Source organism: Hemibagrus wyckioides, linkage group LG22 (assembly GCF_019097595.1).
Source record: "Hemibagrus wyckioides isolate EC202008001 linkage group LG22, SWU_Hwy_1.0, whole genome shotgun sequence".
In the NCBI taxonomy this organism is placed as follows: Eukaryota; Metazoa; Chordata; class Actinopteri; order Siluriformes; family Bagridae; genus Hemibagrus; species Hemibagrus wyckioides.
Window position 1 is genome coordinate 10,058,359 of NC_080731.1, and position 17,518 is coordinate 10,075,876.

The 17,518-nt window shown below is 38.5% G+C and overlaps 1 protein-coding gene and 1 long non-coding RNA gene across 2 annotated transcripts in view; one reads left to right on the forward strand and one right to left on the reverse strand.

Annotated features, from left to right (window-relative positions):
* LOC131343673 (uncharacterized) overlaps window positions 1-13,848 on the forward strand; it is a 69,812-nt gene extending 55,964 nt beyond the window's left edge. The window contains exons 2-3 of the long non-coding RNA XR_009203164.1: window positions 2,267-2,359; window positions 13,654-13,848. This is a non-coding gene — a long non-coding RNA (uncharacterized LOC131343673). The remainder of the gene's footprint in view (window positions 1-2,266; window positions 2,360-13,653) is intronic.
* wdr54 (WD repeat domain 54) lies at window positions 10,620-16,356 on the reverse strand. Its single transcript, XM_058375516.1, has 9 exons — window positions 15,577-16,356; window positions 14,823-14,885; window positions 14,676-14,742; window positions 14,541-14,597; window positions 14,316-14,443; window positions 13,123-13,223; window positions 12,433-12,595; window positions 12,265-12,339; window positions 10,620-11,473 (listed from the first exon to the last, which is right to left on the reverse strand). Exons 1-9 carry the CDS (start codon window positions 15,808-15,810, stop codon window positions 11,342-11,344), a joined length of 1,020 nt encoding a protein of 339 aa, XP_058231499.1. The 5' UTR covers window positions 15,811-16,356; the 3' UTR covers window positions 10,620-11,341.
* Between the last annotated feature and the right edge of the window lie 1,162 nt (window positions 16,357-17,518).

Below are 17,518 nucleotides of genomic sequence, written 5' to 3' on the forward strand. Positions count from 1 at the left end.
AGCTAAGATTAAAGATACACCATAGAACTGGTCCTTTTCCCTTAACCTCAGGTCGTAATGATGTTAGCCCTCCTAATGGACAAATCTGGTGATCTTTACACTTTACTGAAAAGCTTTGCTTAATGTCTGCACTCGCAGGCCCACTGAGAATCCCAAACAGCCAGATTGAGGGGTTTGTTTTTATGCTCCATTTAGACCCCAGTGTTTGTTCCTTTTTGCACATCACAGGAGCGAGGCATGGTCCATCTGGAGAGCTCTTTGTGCCCAGTGAAAGAGACTACGCTGCAGTGGACAGTGCTCTTGTTGTAGTACTTGCAATTCCTAACCAGTAGCATTTGATATCTGGAAACTAAGCACTGTGTTAATGTGTATCAAATTGTTTGTTAAGGTAGTGATGAGGACAGGAGGTTCATTTGTACATGCCCTTTTTTTATTTCATTTGTTTTTAACTCTAGTGTCCTTGTATGAGGTTAAAGGCATTTAATTTTCCCCACATGAAGGCCTTGTATCGTGCTATTTACAGGGCATTCCAATGCCACAGCCATGAGGATCTTGTGACCGTGTTGTGGTTGAGGGAGTATATTACAGGGAGAGGTGGCATGGTCAGTGCATGTAGAGTGTATTTATTTTGCTCCTTGAACTGTCATTAATCTTAATAATAATATAAGTGGACATAAATTGCAAAACAATTGGGTCTTAGCTAGTGTGTGTGTCAAAGAGAGAGAGAGAGAGAGAGAGAGCACAGCATATTCAAGTAAATCCTAAGTGCAAGGCTACAGTGTGTTTAAAGTGCACAGTGAGTGACAAACTAGGACACATACACACATCTACACACAGTAAGCAAAACAGAGAATACCTCAGAGAACCCAGACCACACCAGTATACATGCAATTCTTGGCTAGAAATAGCTTTACTAGTGCACATATAAAGCATGTGTAACCAACAGTTTTACCAGAAGAAGTTAAATCACCAAAGTTTGTTGAATTTGTGCAATAGATAGGAGCCGAGTTTTTGAGCCAGCATGCTGATAAGACTCCCGCTGTTAGTTAATAATCTATAACAATCATATCTGTTAAATGGGTTCTACGTGACCTAATAAAGTGACTCCTACAGCTACATTACATCTATACACACTTATACACAGTGTAATCACTTTATCACAGCTGTTACAGAAAGATATACAGTATGTATAAAGGTTGTCATATGGCACGTTCTGTATAATAGTTAATCAAATTGGACATGCTTAATCACAAAAGCATTCCTATTTTATAGAGTCATTTCTCATACCATTTCGAATAATTAAGTAATATTTAATTATTATAAGTGGATATGCACAATTATGTAATGCAATATGCAATTATATGCTCTCCCAAGAGCTGAACAAATTAAATTGTAGCATATTTTAGATTTTTCCAAAAACCTCCTGACTTTGCTGTTGGACTGGTTTTCCTTCAAGCTCTGGTCCAGTCTAAATATTAATTACATATGTTATTAGTTTTATGAATACCGCCAGTGGCAGTGAATTTCAACCGAATACCTTTTTTTTTGTGTGTAAGAGCATACATGCCAAGACCTTCACTAAAGTCACAAAGTAATGATATAGCATAGTATTAAATATAAATACCATTGTTATATGGCCATTGTTTCCCTGTAAACTTCTTGTCATGTTTCTGCCAGAGGCGATGAACATGACCTGGACAACATATTCCACAATATTATGAGGAATCAACACACCTCAGTGCTAACTGGAAAGGTATTCGGAGAATACCACAGGACACAAGCCACAAGGAGGGGCAATATTAACCTGGTAGAACCTGAAGAAGGTGCATGGTGACACCCAGGGAGGAGTATTGTAGATTTTCTTCACATATCTATGTAATGGCTGTGAGACAATGCTCATGCTAGAGGCCTGGCACCCAGTTGATGACGACATCAATCACACAATGGCAGCTCTTTATGCCTTGCTTCTGTGACAGATGAACAGTTGATCTGATATTCAAATTGCTGGTATCCCATCTGAATAGTTATACAGAGAATGCTCGGGAGGTGCAGTGCAGGATCAGTGAGTTGATGAGGAAGAGCATGTAAACTTAAATGTAATTTTCAGCCATGAAAATTATAAGGTCTTGTAAACTAGTTTGGGACCACATGAAGTTCTTTGTGGCCTGACTGCAGAATTCTGTTCAGTGTGCATAAAGTCAATAGCAAATGTGTTCTATAGACTCTTTCTTTCTCATCACTCAACATGTATTTCTTGTTTTGACAGGATTTCAACTGTGCTGTTGTGTCATCCCAGCAAGTGAAGACCCCATTCTACCTTGAGCCACCCTGGCCATTAGTGGATTTGTCTGTCACAATGGTGAGCATACTAGCACATGGAAATATGGCAAAAAGTGGTAAGAAAAATGTGAAGAATTTGAAGGCTAGACAGACCACCCTCAACTCCAACTTCAGCTCCACACTGCCCCACAACTAGTGAAGAGGAATTCTTGGAATTTGCGATTCTTGGTGCTCTTTAACACTGCCTAACACCACTCATAAACAAAAGCTTTTTGTGAAAAAAAAATTAGCAGCCACAGCAAGCTAAAACTTGTGCCCCTCTCAGTGAAACAAAGACTTGTCTCTGTCTGTGGTAATAGGGGTTTATCTACTGACTGATTACACACTTCTGAGGAATTCCAAGGAACATGTCATAACGCAACTTTATGTTAAGAGAAGTCTTCAGATCTCACTAACTCACTCACTCACTCACTCACTCACTCACTCACTCACTCACTCACTCACTAACTCACTCACTCACTCACTCACTCACTCACTCACTCACTCACTCACTTTCATTTACTGTTTTATCTTGGTCAGGGTCATAGTAGATCAAGCGCCTATCCTGGGATCTCTGAGTGTGAGTCAGGAGTACACAATGGATGACACCTCAGTCAGGTGTTATAACACTGTAACCCTGTGCTGATCAAAGCCATGTTTGACATGGCCTGCCAATCAGAGTTCCCCATTCCCCATGATACAACTTCTCCTTTGACAAAACAGGCTGTATGATCCTGGGCAGTCATAATTCTTACAGTGCAGCATGTTTTGTCTGAATATGTGAATGCTGTATTCAGCAGGTAGATTAATGCACCATCCTCTCCAGCAAAATCGTACCATGCAAATTGCAGCCAAATATGTTACCAAATATGCCAAGGTCCAAGTTCAGGTTTATCATTAGCATTCATTTGAACTTAACTCCCAAATCCAAAGACTAGACACAAGTATTTGCCAGGCTTTAAGTTACCTTAACTTTGTCTTGTGCAATTCGACTTGGGGTAAACATATACAGGTGTCATTTTCTAGGCCCCAGTCTAAGTGTTTCTCAATCGTCTACTGCCTTTTCTTGCTACACACTCATTTAAAAGTACCACTGGGTCAGGTCACAGCAGTGACAGGCTCACTTGCCTCTCATACACACACACACACAGTCAAACACTAGCTCACTTTTGAACAGGGGGGCCACCTGTGCAAATGTACTAATCCTTCCTCCAGTCCTTGCCAAAGCCCTTGCCGCAGTACCCGACCCTGCCATACCTCCAGCTTTATCATGCTTGGCACACTGCTTCCAAAGTTGGACAAATGAGGCGAGAATGCAGCCTGATGGCATTCCCAGCTTGTGATGAGGCCTGGTTTAATTCAGCTTAACCTTGCTAATAAAAGAAGCCACAAGAGGATGATATTGGCTTCTGGTAAAAGGGTCCATGACTGGCTCTATTGAGTTGTTAGGTGTGAGTAATATTGCTGTAGCTGTGACAGTTATGAAGAGCAAAATGAACATCTATGAACAATAACTCATCGCTGAATGCAGTGATACTTTTCTTTCTGCCATAAAGCACTGTTCTATTGCTAATCCCTTAATAGTTATTACACCTTGATCGCATCCTTTTTTTTTCGTATACTTTTTTGGTACTTTTATACTTTTCCACATATGATCATCATACCAAGCACATAACCAATTAGGTGCAGTGATTAATAGACAACTTTTTTACTATTTTTGAAAGAAATTGCTATGCATTGTGGTAGCTTAGTGGTTAAGGTGTTGGACTGGAATGTTGTGAGAATCCCAGGTCCACCAAGCGGCCACTGCCAGGCCCCTGATCAAGGCCCTTAACCCTCAATTACTCAGTTGTAGAAAATGAAATAAATTGTAAGTCGCTCTGGATAAAGGCTAAATGACGCAAATGTAAATGTAGTACTTTTTCTTGTAAATAGTGTGCATTGTTGAATGAATAATGAATTCACACGTCACTAGATAAATAAATAAATGTATAATCACAAAATTAATCTGATTTAAATGTGAAGAATCAATGTGTGGCATAAACAGTAATCAGACTACTTCACTCATTCAGTAGTCAGATACAAGTGAATATAATTATAATAATAGCAAATTTAGCCTGAATAAATATATGCATAAAAGTGAAACATTATACTGTATAGATAAAAGATCTGGACTGGAAAACATTAGTTTTTAGAAAGGGACCTAGAAGAAAACCGTCTGGTAATAAAAACAGGTTTAAGAAATCAGTGATTGATTTTAGGTCTTACTAGTGTGAGAAAGAATCTATTGATTTCTGGAGCTGACTTGAGGAATGTACTACAATGTGATTATGATAAATATAAACCATAAAGTCTTGAGATCACTATTAATGCCCAGATTACACCAGATTACAAACTGACTTTATTAATTAATGGCTGAATGCACGTTATATGTACTTTGAATCTCCTTAACTTGGTTTTGTAGCTTTGGTTCAGAGTTAAAGAAAGAACAGGCACATCCATCAAGTAACCACTTCCATTCAAAGCCCATTATCTCTGTCATCAGTGACAGGGACACAATGCCTACCACTTCACTCCAGACGGAAGAAGTCTAAATGTGGTCAAGTGACACAAAATAAGCTAAAGCGGGAATTTTCGAGGTGGCACTTGTGTGTGGAAATTTAGGCTCATGCTGCCTTGGTTAAATTGTGGAGGCTGTCTGTTCCAGGGTATGTGTCTGTCTGCACGTGCACCGAAACCAACGTGATTCACAGTGCAATCCTGGAGCTAGGCTGGTCTAAGCCTGGGAATAAAAGGGGGAAAAAAGACAAACAAATACACACACACATACTGAGTTGATAGGTGGTTCTTGGGGAGGCGATGTGAAACTAGGAGCAGCCACAAGTCTTACTTGAATATCTTGTAGAGATACTGGTTTCGGCCAGCTATTATTTTCTGAATGATTATTGTTGAACAAATATACCAATATGAGACATGAGGAAACTATTTTCAAATTTCAGGGGCTGATACACAACACAAAATTAACTTTTCAATATATTCACTCTTCATAACTATGTCAGCTTTTTAAAGTTGTATAAAACTTGTAAACTTTCTACTATTCCATGATTTATATTTTAATACATGCATTCAATTGGCTAAGCATTTCTATATAACTGATCATCCGACTATGCTGAAACTGATTAAACTCTATTTAAATGATGGAATTGCAGAGAACTACATTTAGTTTGTAATTAGGTGGTTGATTAACTCTATAGTTTGCAACATTCATATAATACACACTGATCTACAAATGTAGGTCAGTTAAACACAGTAACTGGCTGCATAAATAAAAGGTTTTGGCTTGTTATTTGCTCCCATACCAGATGGAGTTCTACATCTTGCTCTCTCTTTAATTCCCCACACCACCGTGGTGCTGATGAAACAGGACATGGGTAGTGTGTGAGACAGGAGGAGTGTACACGTGTTTCAGTCTCCAGAGAGGCCAAAAAAGCCAAAACAAATCAAATGAATCATCATCCATCTGACGGATGGCGACGTCTTTCTCGATCCATCCCAGCCATTACCCTTTTCCTGTCCTTCTCATTTGGATTTCCCCTTAATGCTAGCTTCTGTCTATATATTTCCTCCTACAGGAGTCCTTTTTCTCCCTTTAGTGCCAGAGTATTAGACCGTCAATCCTCATGCTGAAAACTCTTCCCAGCAGGCTTAGCTCGGAGGATGTGGCACGCTCCCCAAAGCCTGAAGAGAGGACTAGAGCTTGGCACACCGTACAGACATCCCTGAATTAATCATTCACAATAACAGGACATGTCCAGAAGCTTTTGTTTACCAAGACTTCTATTTACAGGTCATTAGGTTTGGCCATGGCTGCAAAATGCTGGAAAAAAGCATGTAAGCAATAGTCAGTTAATGATTAGATTCATGAACAGATAAAAGGGACAATGGATGGATAATATTGCACACATGCAAGGGAACGATGGTTTAGTGTCTCTCTCATTAATAAAAGATGGGAGTGTGTCTGCTGGGTTTTATGAATGGGGTCATCATGGCCCCTCCTATCTGCAAAAACATCAAATACCCTCTCATACACTTCTAGACACTTTTTCAGACTCTCGTTCACTCTAGTATATATATATATATATATATATATATATATATATATATATACAACTGTAATCACAGTACACTTTCCAATCAACATATAGAGCCGCATGGTCTTTCACGGGACTAGTGTTAGCCAGAACAAATCAAAGGTTACTGTAAATGTAACATGGGAAACCTTCTAATTATAGCCTTCAATTTCCTGAGCAAGCAAACATACGCTGCTGCCATAAAATTCTGCTTATCACAAAAAGCTCCAGTTTGAAATAAAGTGTAACTGGCTGTGTATCGCTCTAGTATTTCAGTACTGAGTGGTTTTGCACCAGGTCCCTGAGGCTACAGTTTGCATAGATGAGGACACTATTGAATTCACCGTCCTAATCCAGCCAAAGTGTTCATTACCTTACTAGCCAACATGCCTCTCTGTCCTGCCCCTCTCTTTTTCATTGCTGTGAAACAGCATTACGTAACCCCATTAAAGCAGCAGCCATTGGAATTCTCACTAGCTTTCTGTCCCACTCTCTCTCTTTTTTATTCTAGCTAACTTCGGAGCCAATGTGCCCCCCCCTCTTTTCAGATAAGCTATTCTGTGTCCAGGCCCTCTCATGCTCACATGCATACCTAGTGAGAGATTACACTAGGCAAAGTTTAAAAAATAGTCTTACATAAGGTCCAATGTTTTGAACATTAACATATCCAGTGAAATTCTAAGAAGACTAGACAACTACAGCAGCAGCTTTGCCTGTGGACACACGTATTTTTGGCAAAACAAAGCCTGCACAGCATGTCAAATGACAACAACATTGAAATGGGTTATTTAAGGCTAAACTCTAATGCAGGTGATAAAGAGTGTGTTATGGACGAAAAGAGAAACTTGGAGGCATGATGGATAAATTATGAGGTCTTGTCATAGACCTCAGCTGATTATCTGGTTGCTCCAGTACAGTCAGTCTTGCAAGTACTCAGCAAAAACAAACAGAAGTGCGTCACTTCGATGTCATATGGTATGCACCAAGATAGTCTATAAATGAGTCAGTAACTCTCAACCAGGAAATGAGCTAGTCAAGCATGAATACTGTGTGATACTGATCACTGCGATATTACCGCAATTAATATTATTTCTCTATCATCAGCTAGTTGGCTAATATAATCTATAGCTTTACATTTGCCATTTGTAGCTCTGAATACAGGCAATTTGCAGGCATGGCTGGTAGAATGGACCAGCATGATTAATCTAGTTTTTTAAAGTAAAAAAAAAAGAAAAGACATTAGTAGGTTGCATTTTTGGCATCTACACTACTGCTCAAAAGTTTGGGATCACATGCATATTTCAGCTACGGAGGAAGACTCCATCAGCCAATCCATCTTGTGGCAGGGGGTGAAATCTCATCAGATTATCTTGTAAAATTGACAGCTAGAATGCCCAGGCTGTAATTGCTGCAAAAGGTGTTTTTTGATGAAGGCAAAGATTGAAGAAAACATTCATCATTTCCACCAAAATCATTATTTCTAACTCTGACATGTCAGCATGTCCTGTTCTTTTGCTATACTTTCTATTCAGACTACATCAGATTATTTTAGGGCTGATTATTTTTTGTAATATGTTTTTTTTTTAACATAGCAGCAGAATGATGGTATGAAAATACACAGAATTGCAAGAAAGCAGCAAAGTGGGAACTGATTTCTTTCTAGCCTAGACTGTAGAGTCATGCAGCCTATCAGTGATGGGTGTTAAACAGAATGATATCCACTCCGTAGACTTGATCTCCACTGAGGCTGCTTCACTGATACATTTGTAACACATCAGCAGTGATTGAGAAAGAGCATGTGCAGTACAGTGCAGTGGCTCTAAGGAACGTGAATGCAACTGATTACTTTTGATTTGCATTTGGAGGAGAACAAACAGATTAACACACCCTTTCAATTCAAAGAAGAAATGTCACAAAAACACAGATTCGGTTCAGTGTTTGAAATGTTGTGGGGTTTTTTTTTAGTTTGATGGTACATAATAAACAATATTTGTAATATTTAATATCTGTGTAATTATAGCGATTGAAGTGATATAACAGCAGTGATCTGTTGTGTTCTATGTAATACATCACAGCTCATCATTCTTATTTACCCCAACATATTATATACTATATATATAGGTATCTTCATCCAGATTAAATTATTCAGTCATTCATCTTCAGTAAACACTTCATCCTGGTCAGGGTCTCAGTGGATTCAGAGCCTATTTCAGGAACATTGGGCAAGAGGCTGGCATGCACCCTGGATGGATTTTCAGTCGATTGCAGGGCATTATGCACATACAAATTCACACATAATGTTTTGGTAAAGACATAAAAACAAACAAACAACATAACTAAATGAATTAAAAAATGTATAATAATATATTAAATAAATATATAAATAAATAAATTAATTATAATAATAATAATAATATCCACATACTGGCCTGTTTTTTTGGACAGAAATCAAAGAACCAATTCATATTTTCAGGACATGCACAGAAACTCTGACACTGACACTAACCTAACTCAGGATTTAACCAGGTTATAAGTGGTGATAAGATACCCATGATAACTGATACAGAAATAACAAGACGTTTGAGTTGACATTTTTATCATATACTGTACATTAATTACATTTCATATATATTTTCACTGATATAGTCAATTTAGCACCATCTAGTGGTGACACAACTGGTCCGAAGACAACAAAAACAAATGTACATATGTTTTACCGTAGAGAAACTTTAATACTTTAATATTATCACCAAATAGACTGCATTACTTAAGACATCAATATTCCTTAGGGAGAAAAAAAAACTACATATTTGTTGACTTGGTAATATTCAAAATAAATAATTACACTGCACAGTCCTGACTAGACATATGGAATATACACTATATTGCCAAAAGTATTCGCTCACCCATCCAAATAATCAGAATCAGGTGTTCCAATCACTTCCATGGCCACAGGTGTATAAAATCAAGCACCTAGGCATGCAGACTTACAAACATTTGTGAAAGGATGGGTCGCTCTCAGGAGCTCAGTGAATTCCAGCGTGGAACTGTGATAGGATGCCACCTGTGCAACAAATCCAGTTGTGAAATTTCCTCGCTCCTAAATATTCCACAGTCAACTGTCAGCTGTATTATAAGAACGTGGAAGTGTTTGGGAACGACAGCAACTCAGCCACGAAGCGGTAGGCCACGTAAACTGACGGAGCGGGGTCAGCGGATGCTGAGGCGCATAGTGCGAAGAGGTCGCCAACTTTCTGGAGAGTCAATCGCTACAGACCTCCAAACTTCATGTGGCCTTCAGATTAGCTCAAGAACAGTGCGCAGAGAGCTTCATGGAATGGGTTTCCATGGCCGAGCAGCTGCATCCAAGCCATACATCACCAAGTGCAATGCAAAGCGTCGGATGCAGTGGTGTAAAGCACGCCGCCACTGGACTCTAGAGCAGTGGAGACGCGTTCTCTGGAGTGAGGAATCGCGATTCTCCATCTGGCAATCTGATGGACGAGTCTGGGTTTGGCGGTTGCCAGGAGAACGGTACTTGTCTGACTGCATTGTGCCAAGTGTAAAGTTTGGTGGAGGGGGGATTATGGTGTGGGGTTGTTTTTCAGGAGCTGGGCTTGGCCCCTTAGTTCCAGTGAAAGGAACTCTGAATGCTTCAGCATACCAAGACATTTTGGACAATTCCATGCTCCCAACTTTGTGGGAACAGTTTGGAGCTGGCCCCTTCCTCTTCCAACATGACTGTGCACCAGTGCACAAAGCAAGGTCCATAAAGACATGGATGACAGAGTCTGGTGTGGATGAACTTGACTGGCCTGCACAGAGTCCTGACCTCAACCCGATAGAACACCTTTGGGATGAATTAGAGCGGAGACTGAGAGCCAGGCCTTCTCGTCCAACATCAGTGTGTGACCTCACAAATGCGCTTCTGGAAGAATGGTCAAAAATTCCCATAAACACACTCCTAAGCCTTGTGGACAGCCTTCCAGAAGAGTTGAAGCTGTTATAGCTGCAAAGGGTGGACCGACGTCATATTGAACCCTATGGATTAGGAATGGGATGTCACTTAAGTTCATATGCGAGTCAAGGCAGGTGAGCGAATACTTTTGGCAATATAGTGTATATATATATATATATATATATATATATATATATATATATATATATATATATATATATATATATATATATATATAATGTGTGTGTGTGTGTGTGTGTGTGTGTGTGTGTGTGTGTACATATAATGCATGTACATATAAATGGAAAAAGTATTCATCTCCCCATTTTCTATAATGTATAAAAAAGATAATTCTTCTACAAAAATAGAGGTTGAAATGTTGTAGGCAGCTCTAATAGCTGTGGACATAAAAGTTGAAGATGGAGATATGAATTAAGTAAACGTTCAGTACTTGACTGTTTTTTGACTGTAAGTTGTTGTAACAAAAGAACATCCGTATATCTATGAAAGCTGTTGTTCTGAAATAGATTCTTTTGTCCTTTTATCATTTTTTATCTTAACAGGAATGTAAACTTTTGTACATGACAGTGCATGCCACAAATATTTTCTTTCTTTTCCATAGGAGATTTGACTGTGTTCTGAAACATTAGCATTACAAGTTTGGCTAATCATTTAAATAAGGTTTCACTCAAACAAGTTCAGACAAGACTAAATTAAACATAATGGCTGAATTAAGAGCAAAGCAACAGCATTCACAGGCCTGTAGAAGTGATGTTCAGCTAAAACACTGTACAGACAAGCACTTTTGACAGTCTGCCTGGCCAGCCTTACTGCTCCTGTAATATGTGCCAACTCACAGATGAACAAATATCGGTGCTGTGTGCTGTGACTTTTGTAAAAGTTTTCCAGAAGCAGGAGAATTGGAGGGAGTCTTTTATGCCTGTGTGTAGCGGATGATCTCACTTAGGTCATAGCCTGTGACAGCAAAAGCGTAGCCGTCACCATCACAGAACTTGGCTCCGCAAATCTGAGTGTCAGTCACACACTCATTGTAAAGGTGCTCAATCTGAAGAGAAAAAGTTATTAAAATAAATAATAGTGAGTAATAGTAATAGATTTTGCCACTTATTTTTGTCTAAATTCTGTCAAGGTGTGTGTTGATTAGGAATGTCAAAATCCTTTTTAAATTTTTACATGACAATCATGGGGAGATTTTGACTCATTTTTAAGCAAATTTTACCATAAATATTAATGCTTTCATCTGTTTATATGGTTTATGATTTACCCATTAGCCAAGGTTTCTTGTCCCAAATAAGCTTTCATATAAGAATATACACTAATTGGGAATTAGCAACCCCTGCTTATTAATTCATTTAGTTCGTTAGCCAATGGCGTGACAGCAGCTTAAATCATTTGGAGAAAATTGGAAACATGTCACTTTTCTCTACAGTACTGTACTGTGATCATCTACAGATGTGGACCATCCACTTAATGGTTTGCTGCTGCTCACTGGATGTCTTTTGCACCATTCTGTGTGAACTCTGTTGACTGTTACGTTTGAACCCTGGAGCTCAGCACTTTCTGAAATGCTCAAATCTGTCACCAACAACCATGCCATGGTCAGTGAGACATTTTTGTGCTGCGTCCATATAGCTGGCTGATTGCATAGTTGCGTGAATAAATAGGCGTACAGGTGTTCCTATTAAAGTGTCTGGTGAGTGTGCATCTCCTTCCCATTTCATATCAAAGCCATTTAACAGGATATAACATAATGTCAGTAGAAGTGTGTGATAAGTGTGTGAGATTTTGGATAACTAGAGATTTTCATATACGTGTGGTTATATTTTCATCTCTTACCTCCACACTGTTGTTTTCTGGTGCTGGGTTTAAATGCCACACGCGAACAAAGGAGTCCTCAGCAGCTGAGAGCAGCTTAGAGTTGAACAAGGACAAGAAACACATTATGGTTCAGTATACAAATAAGATTTACACACACTATCATGTGCAAGATCTGTTTTCTCTCACCAGTCCAGTGAAAGGAGCAATATCTAAGGAGTAGATCCAGCGAGCATGGGCATTAACCTCAGCATGCAATATCCCAGTGACACCCTCATAGAGGCGGATTTGGCCTGTGCCATAGGCAGCTATGACCGTGCCTTTCCACAGTTTAACTGATGAGCAGCTCATACTGGTGGGAAGAGAAGGCAGAAAATGGTTAAGTGGTTAAACCTGGACATGTTTCGTAGGTACAGTATATAGTCAGTTCATTAGTGTTAATCTTTTAAATGTAAAGTATATTAAGATGTTGGACTCTAAACTAATAGATATTATAGAAACAACAAAAGTAATATAACAATACTATAAAATTTAATTACAACATTACTACTACTACCGGTACTAATATCTAAAGTATATAAATATATTGTATTCAAATCAAACTACAATCAAACAGATATTATTATTATTATTATATATTTATATTCAGCTATAATTATCAATTTAAAATACCATGGAAATGTATTTTTGAAATGTTAGCGCCATCAACTGGTGGAACTATACAAATGCAACAAAATCCACTATAAAACATATGATGAACCAAACTATTAGGCTAGGTCTCCATGCATAAGGTTAACAAGGATATAACAAGTTATGCTTTCTCTTCATGTCCTTTTAAAATCACTGCTAGTTCATTTTACCTCACACTTTGACACTTACTCAAATCCAGGGATCTTGTTGAGTAGCTGAAAATCTCCCCCAGACTTCCAGACACACAGAAGGCCTGAGTCATCAGCACTCACCAAATCAGCAATGTATTCCTAAGAGAGTATACAAAGCATATTTCCTACCATGAATAACAAAAAAATTGCAAGGTTTTAAAAGCTGGCAAAAGTAAATGAAATATGTAATCAAGAGAGTCACACTCAAACAGGGGGTGCACTCAAAACCTCAAACCAATTTACATTTATGGCATTTGGTAGACGCCCTTATCCAGTGCAACTTATAATTATCTTATTTATACAACTGAGCAACTGAGGGTTAAGGGCCTTGCTCAGGGGCCCAGCAGTGGTGGTCCTGGGATTTGGACTCACAACCTTTCCGATCAGTAGTCCAGCACCTTAACCATTGAATTTTGAGTTTGTTGACACCTGAGCCTCACACCCATGTGTGCTTTTTAAACACCTATTGTAAATTTACTCCCTGTTCGCTGTTAACATAACCTTTACTCTTTGTCATGTCCTTTTTCAGCCACAAGAGCTTTAGAGGTCAGGCATTGATGTTCGGTGAGGAGGTCTGGGGTGCAGTCAGTGTTCCAGTCCAATGGGATTGAGGTCCGGTCTCTGAGCTGGACACTAAAGTTCTTCTGCACCAACCTTGGCAAACCATGTTTTCATGGAGGGGCATGTGTCATGCTGGAACATGCTTGGGTCTCTTTGAGCCAGTGAAGAGAAATTGTAATTCTACATCATAACAAGACATTCTGTATGATTGTGTGGATTAGGGAACAACCAGATGATGTTCAGGTGTCCACATACTTTTGGCCACTTAGTGTATACTCATACGTCTATAGATACATATTATCGTGGCATATTCATTCAGTATGAGAATGTTCAGAATGAATATAAAAAAGGCAAATGGACTGACTGCTACTGCGTCAATTTAGTCTCGAACTCTGACACAATTTTTTGGTGCAGCTCTGACAAAAAGTCTGTTCATAGTCTCATTCTGATCTGCCAAAACATCCCACTGTGAATTTTTTTTTTGTTTCAAATATATAAATATTCTAAAAATGTGATTAGTGAGATTGAATAGTAAGGTTCATCATTAGTCATTAAACATCATTAATTTATGACATTGTTTTACTTCCACAAGCCACAAAATCTGATGATGGTGTAGACTGATTGCTTTACCGCACTTCCTGAGCACTCAGAAGCCATGTCTGTGACAGCCTCAGTGTGTTCCTCCAGGACTTCGGATAATGTGATGTTACTTCCTTTACTGGGAACATCAAAAACCAGCACTGCCCCAGATGAGACCCCTAACAGGGACGTGATATGGAAACAGAGATCTTTATGATATCTATCATGGATATGAACAAATACTTTCAAATAAAAGTCAGTGTTTGGGTCTCTTACCTACACAGATGTATTTGTCCCTCACAGCAGCAATCCCCCGTGCAAAAATGGCTTTAGCTGAAATAGAGGACATGGTATGTGTACCACTGATGTAGATTATACAAATGCTGTTATCTGAGTGGAATATGACATTACCTGTGGGTGTCTCTGGTGTGTCCAGTGCATGCCAGTACACCATAATAGATCCATCAGACTCATACATCTATTAGATAATCACAGATAGTAATATGGAGACTGTGGTTATATATATGAATATGTAATATATAACATTTCTTGACTAACCTGAATCCCTTTCTGAGAAGTGACGACAAGTAGATCTCTAGATGGAAGAACACACCAAGCTGCCTGTAAAGAGGAGGACAAAAAATCTGGCTCAGCTATGTGCATTTATAGTGACACTACATAGAAAATCTTGAACAAATGAATGGTTTAACTAGAACAAGCCTCTGAATCCAATCCGCTTTACCTCTGTGCACATTTCTGTTCTCTTTTTGGTACCTTACACAACCTGACATGAGTCAGATCCACAATCACGCTACAGCTTTTCATTTCCTGGCTCAGGGGTTTGGAGAAAAATGTGGACCATCTATATTACATGGACACCAGTTTGGTGATTTCCTTCTTATAAGGCTGCATTAACAAGGATTTTTTTTTGGAAATCCTGCAAAAATACACCTGTTGCCACTGATTTCAATAGGAATTATATGTTGCAGTTACTTGAAGTTGTTTTGTTCTAGAAAATGTGTTACCATACATTATAACAAAGCTTAGACTTCAGAGTAGTGAACAGGTTTCTGGTCTTTTCTCATTATCGAGAACAAACATATCTGTTGCTCATAAAAATTTCACATGCTAGATAGAAAGATTTTAAAAAATGGCTTATTTCTGTTTCTCTGGCACTGCAGGACCAAAACTGGGCAATTTCATATGCTTAATGAAAAATCTATTTGAAATACACACTATATTTAAGACTGTGCTGTAACTGACAGGATTATGAACTACAAATAACCTACAAACCACCTGAATGATGAATCACCTGCATGATGAGAGAGGAGCTGGTGGCCACATTGCCCTCTTTGGACTGCAGCTGTCGGTGTGAGTAGTTGAGCCCATCCCAGGAGGCACTCACTAGGTTCACTACATTGGCGTGCACAACAGCAAAATGGGTGAGGGAACGTGGTGCCAAGCGCAACACACTCAAATTGTTGTACAGCGCTGAAGCACTGCTCTTTAGCTGAATACTTTTCTCCCGGTGGTACATTTTGGCCATTTCAGGTTCCACAAATCAGTTCTATACAATTATATCTGAAAGGAAGAGCAAAAAACAGAGAATACATCTCAGTAACGAATCAAATATAGGTAGTTTTGTTAGCATCATGGCTTATATTGTTATAAAGCTGACCCTAACTTGCGTAGTTCTTCTGGGAGATCTAGGCATGATGGTAGGACAAGTTCTCTATGCTAAGGGTTCTGACTTTTCCATCATCCAGGAGAGGATTCAATGAATATTAATTATGGGGTTTCTATTTTTTGAACCCATTTTTCAAGTGATCAAAAATATCAGGATGTCAACCATCAGGATATCAACCATGAAAACTGCATTTATTGTTAAAATGGCTAAACCAACATGAAGACCAGAGAGCTGTCTATGGATGTGAAGGAAGGCGTTTTGACACTAAGAAAAACAAATCAATCAGAGCTATGGCACAAGCACTGAGAATAACCTGTACAACCATTTGGAATGTCCTAGAAAAGAAAAACAGCCATCACTGTTGCATTAAAATAAATAAATAAATAAATAAATAAATAAATAAATAAATAAATTTCAGTAATTTGCATAATGTCTATAAAAATGAATAATCAGTGTTATATTGATCAGTTTAGAAACATTATTATTAATGATATTAAGAAAAAAAAATCATATATATATATATATATATATATATGTATATATATATATATGTATATATATATATATGTATATATATATATATGTATATATATATATCTATATATATATAATAACAATATATCACATGCACTCAGTCAATTTGTATGTAAAAGTGTAAATTTAATAAAATGATATCACATACAATATCACATTAGAGCACACCATGACATTATTTATCAAGATATCAGTATAAGCCTTAATAATACTCAGCCCTAATAGCAACAGGCTGTAAATGTATATCTAAATGATAAAATTGCTTGTGTTTGTTGTTTATATATTTAGGTTTTTAGTTTGCTCTTTTAGTTATTATTCAGACCAGCTATAACATTTACACTGACCAGGCATAACATTATGACCACCTGCCTAATATTGTGTTGATCCCCCTTTTGCTGCCAAAACAGCCCTGACCCATCATGCACTGTGTATTCTGACACCTAACTTCAGCAATTTGAGCAACAGTAGCTCTGTTGGATCGGATCACACGGGCCAGCCTTCACTCCCCACGTGCATCAGTGAGCCTTGGCCATCCATGACCCTGTCGCCGGTTCACCACTGTTCCTTCCTTGGACCACTTTTGATAGATACTGACCACTGCAGACCGGGAACACCCCAGAAGAGCTGCAGTTTTGGAGATGCTCTGATCCAGTCGTCTAGCCATCACAATCTGGCCCTTGTCAAACTCGCTCAAATCCTTACACTTGCCCATTTTTCCTGCTTCTAACACATCAACTTTGAGGACAAAATGTTCACTTGCAGCCTAATATATCCCACCCACTAACAGGTGCCATGATGAGGAGATAATCAGTCTTATTCACTTCACTTCTTAGTGTTCATAATGTTATGCATGATAGGTGTAAATGAACTATTCTTTAGCCTTTATGTTATGAATCTTTATAGCATCATTTATGCATTTTATATGCCTCTATGTGTATTTTTTGTCTACCAAATAAGATGTGGATGTAAATACTGCTAAGAGAGAACTGTAAAGACAATGACATGGTAAGGAAAATATGTTTGTGATCAGAGC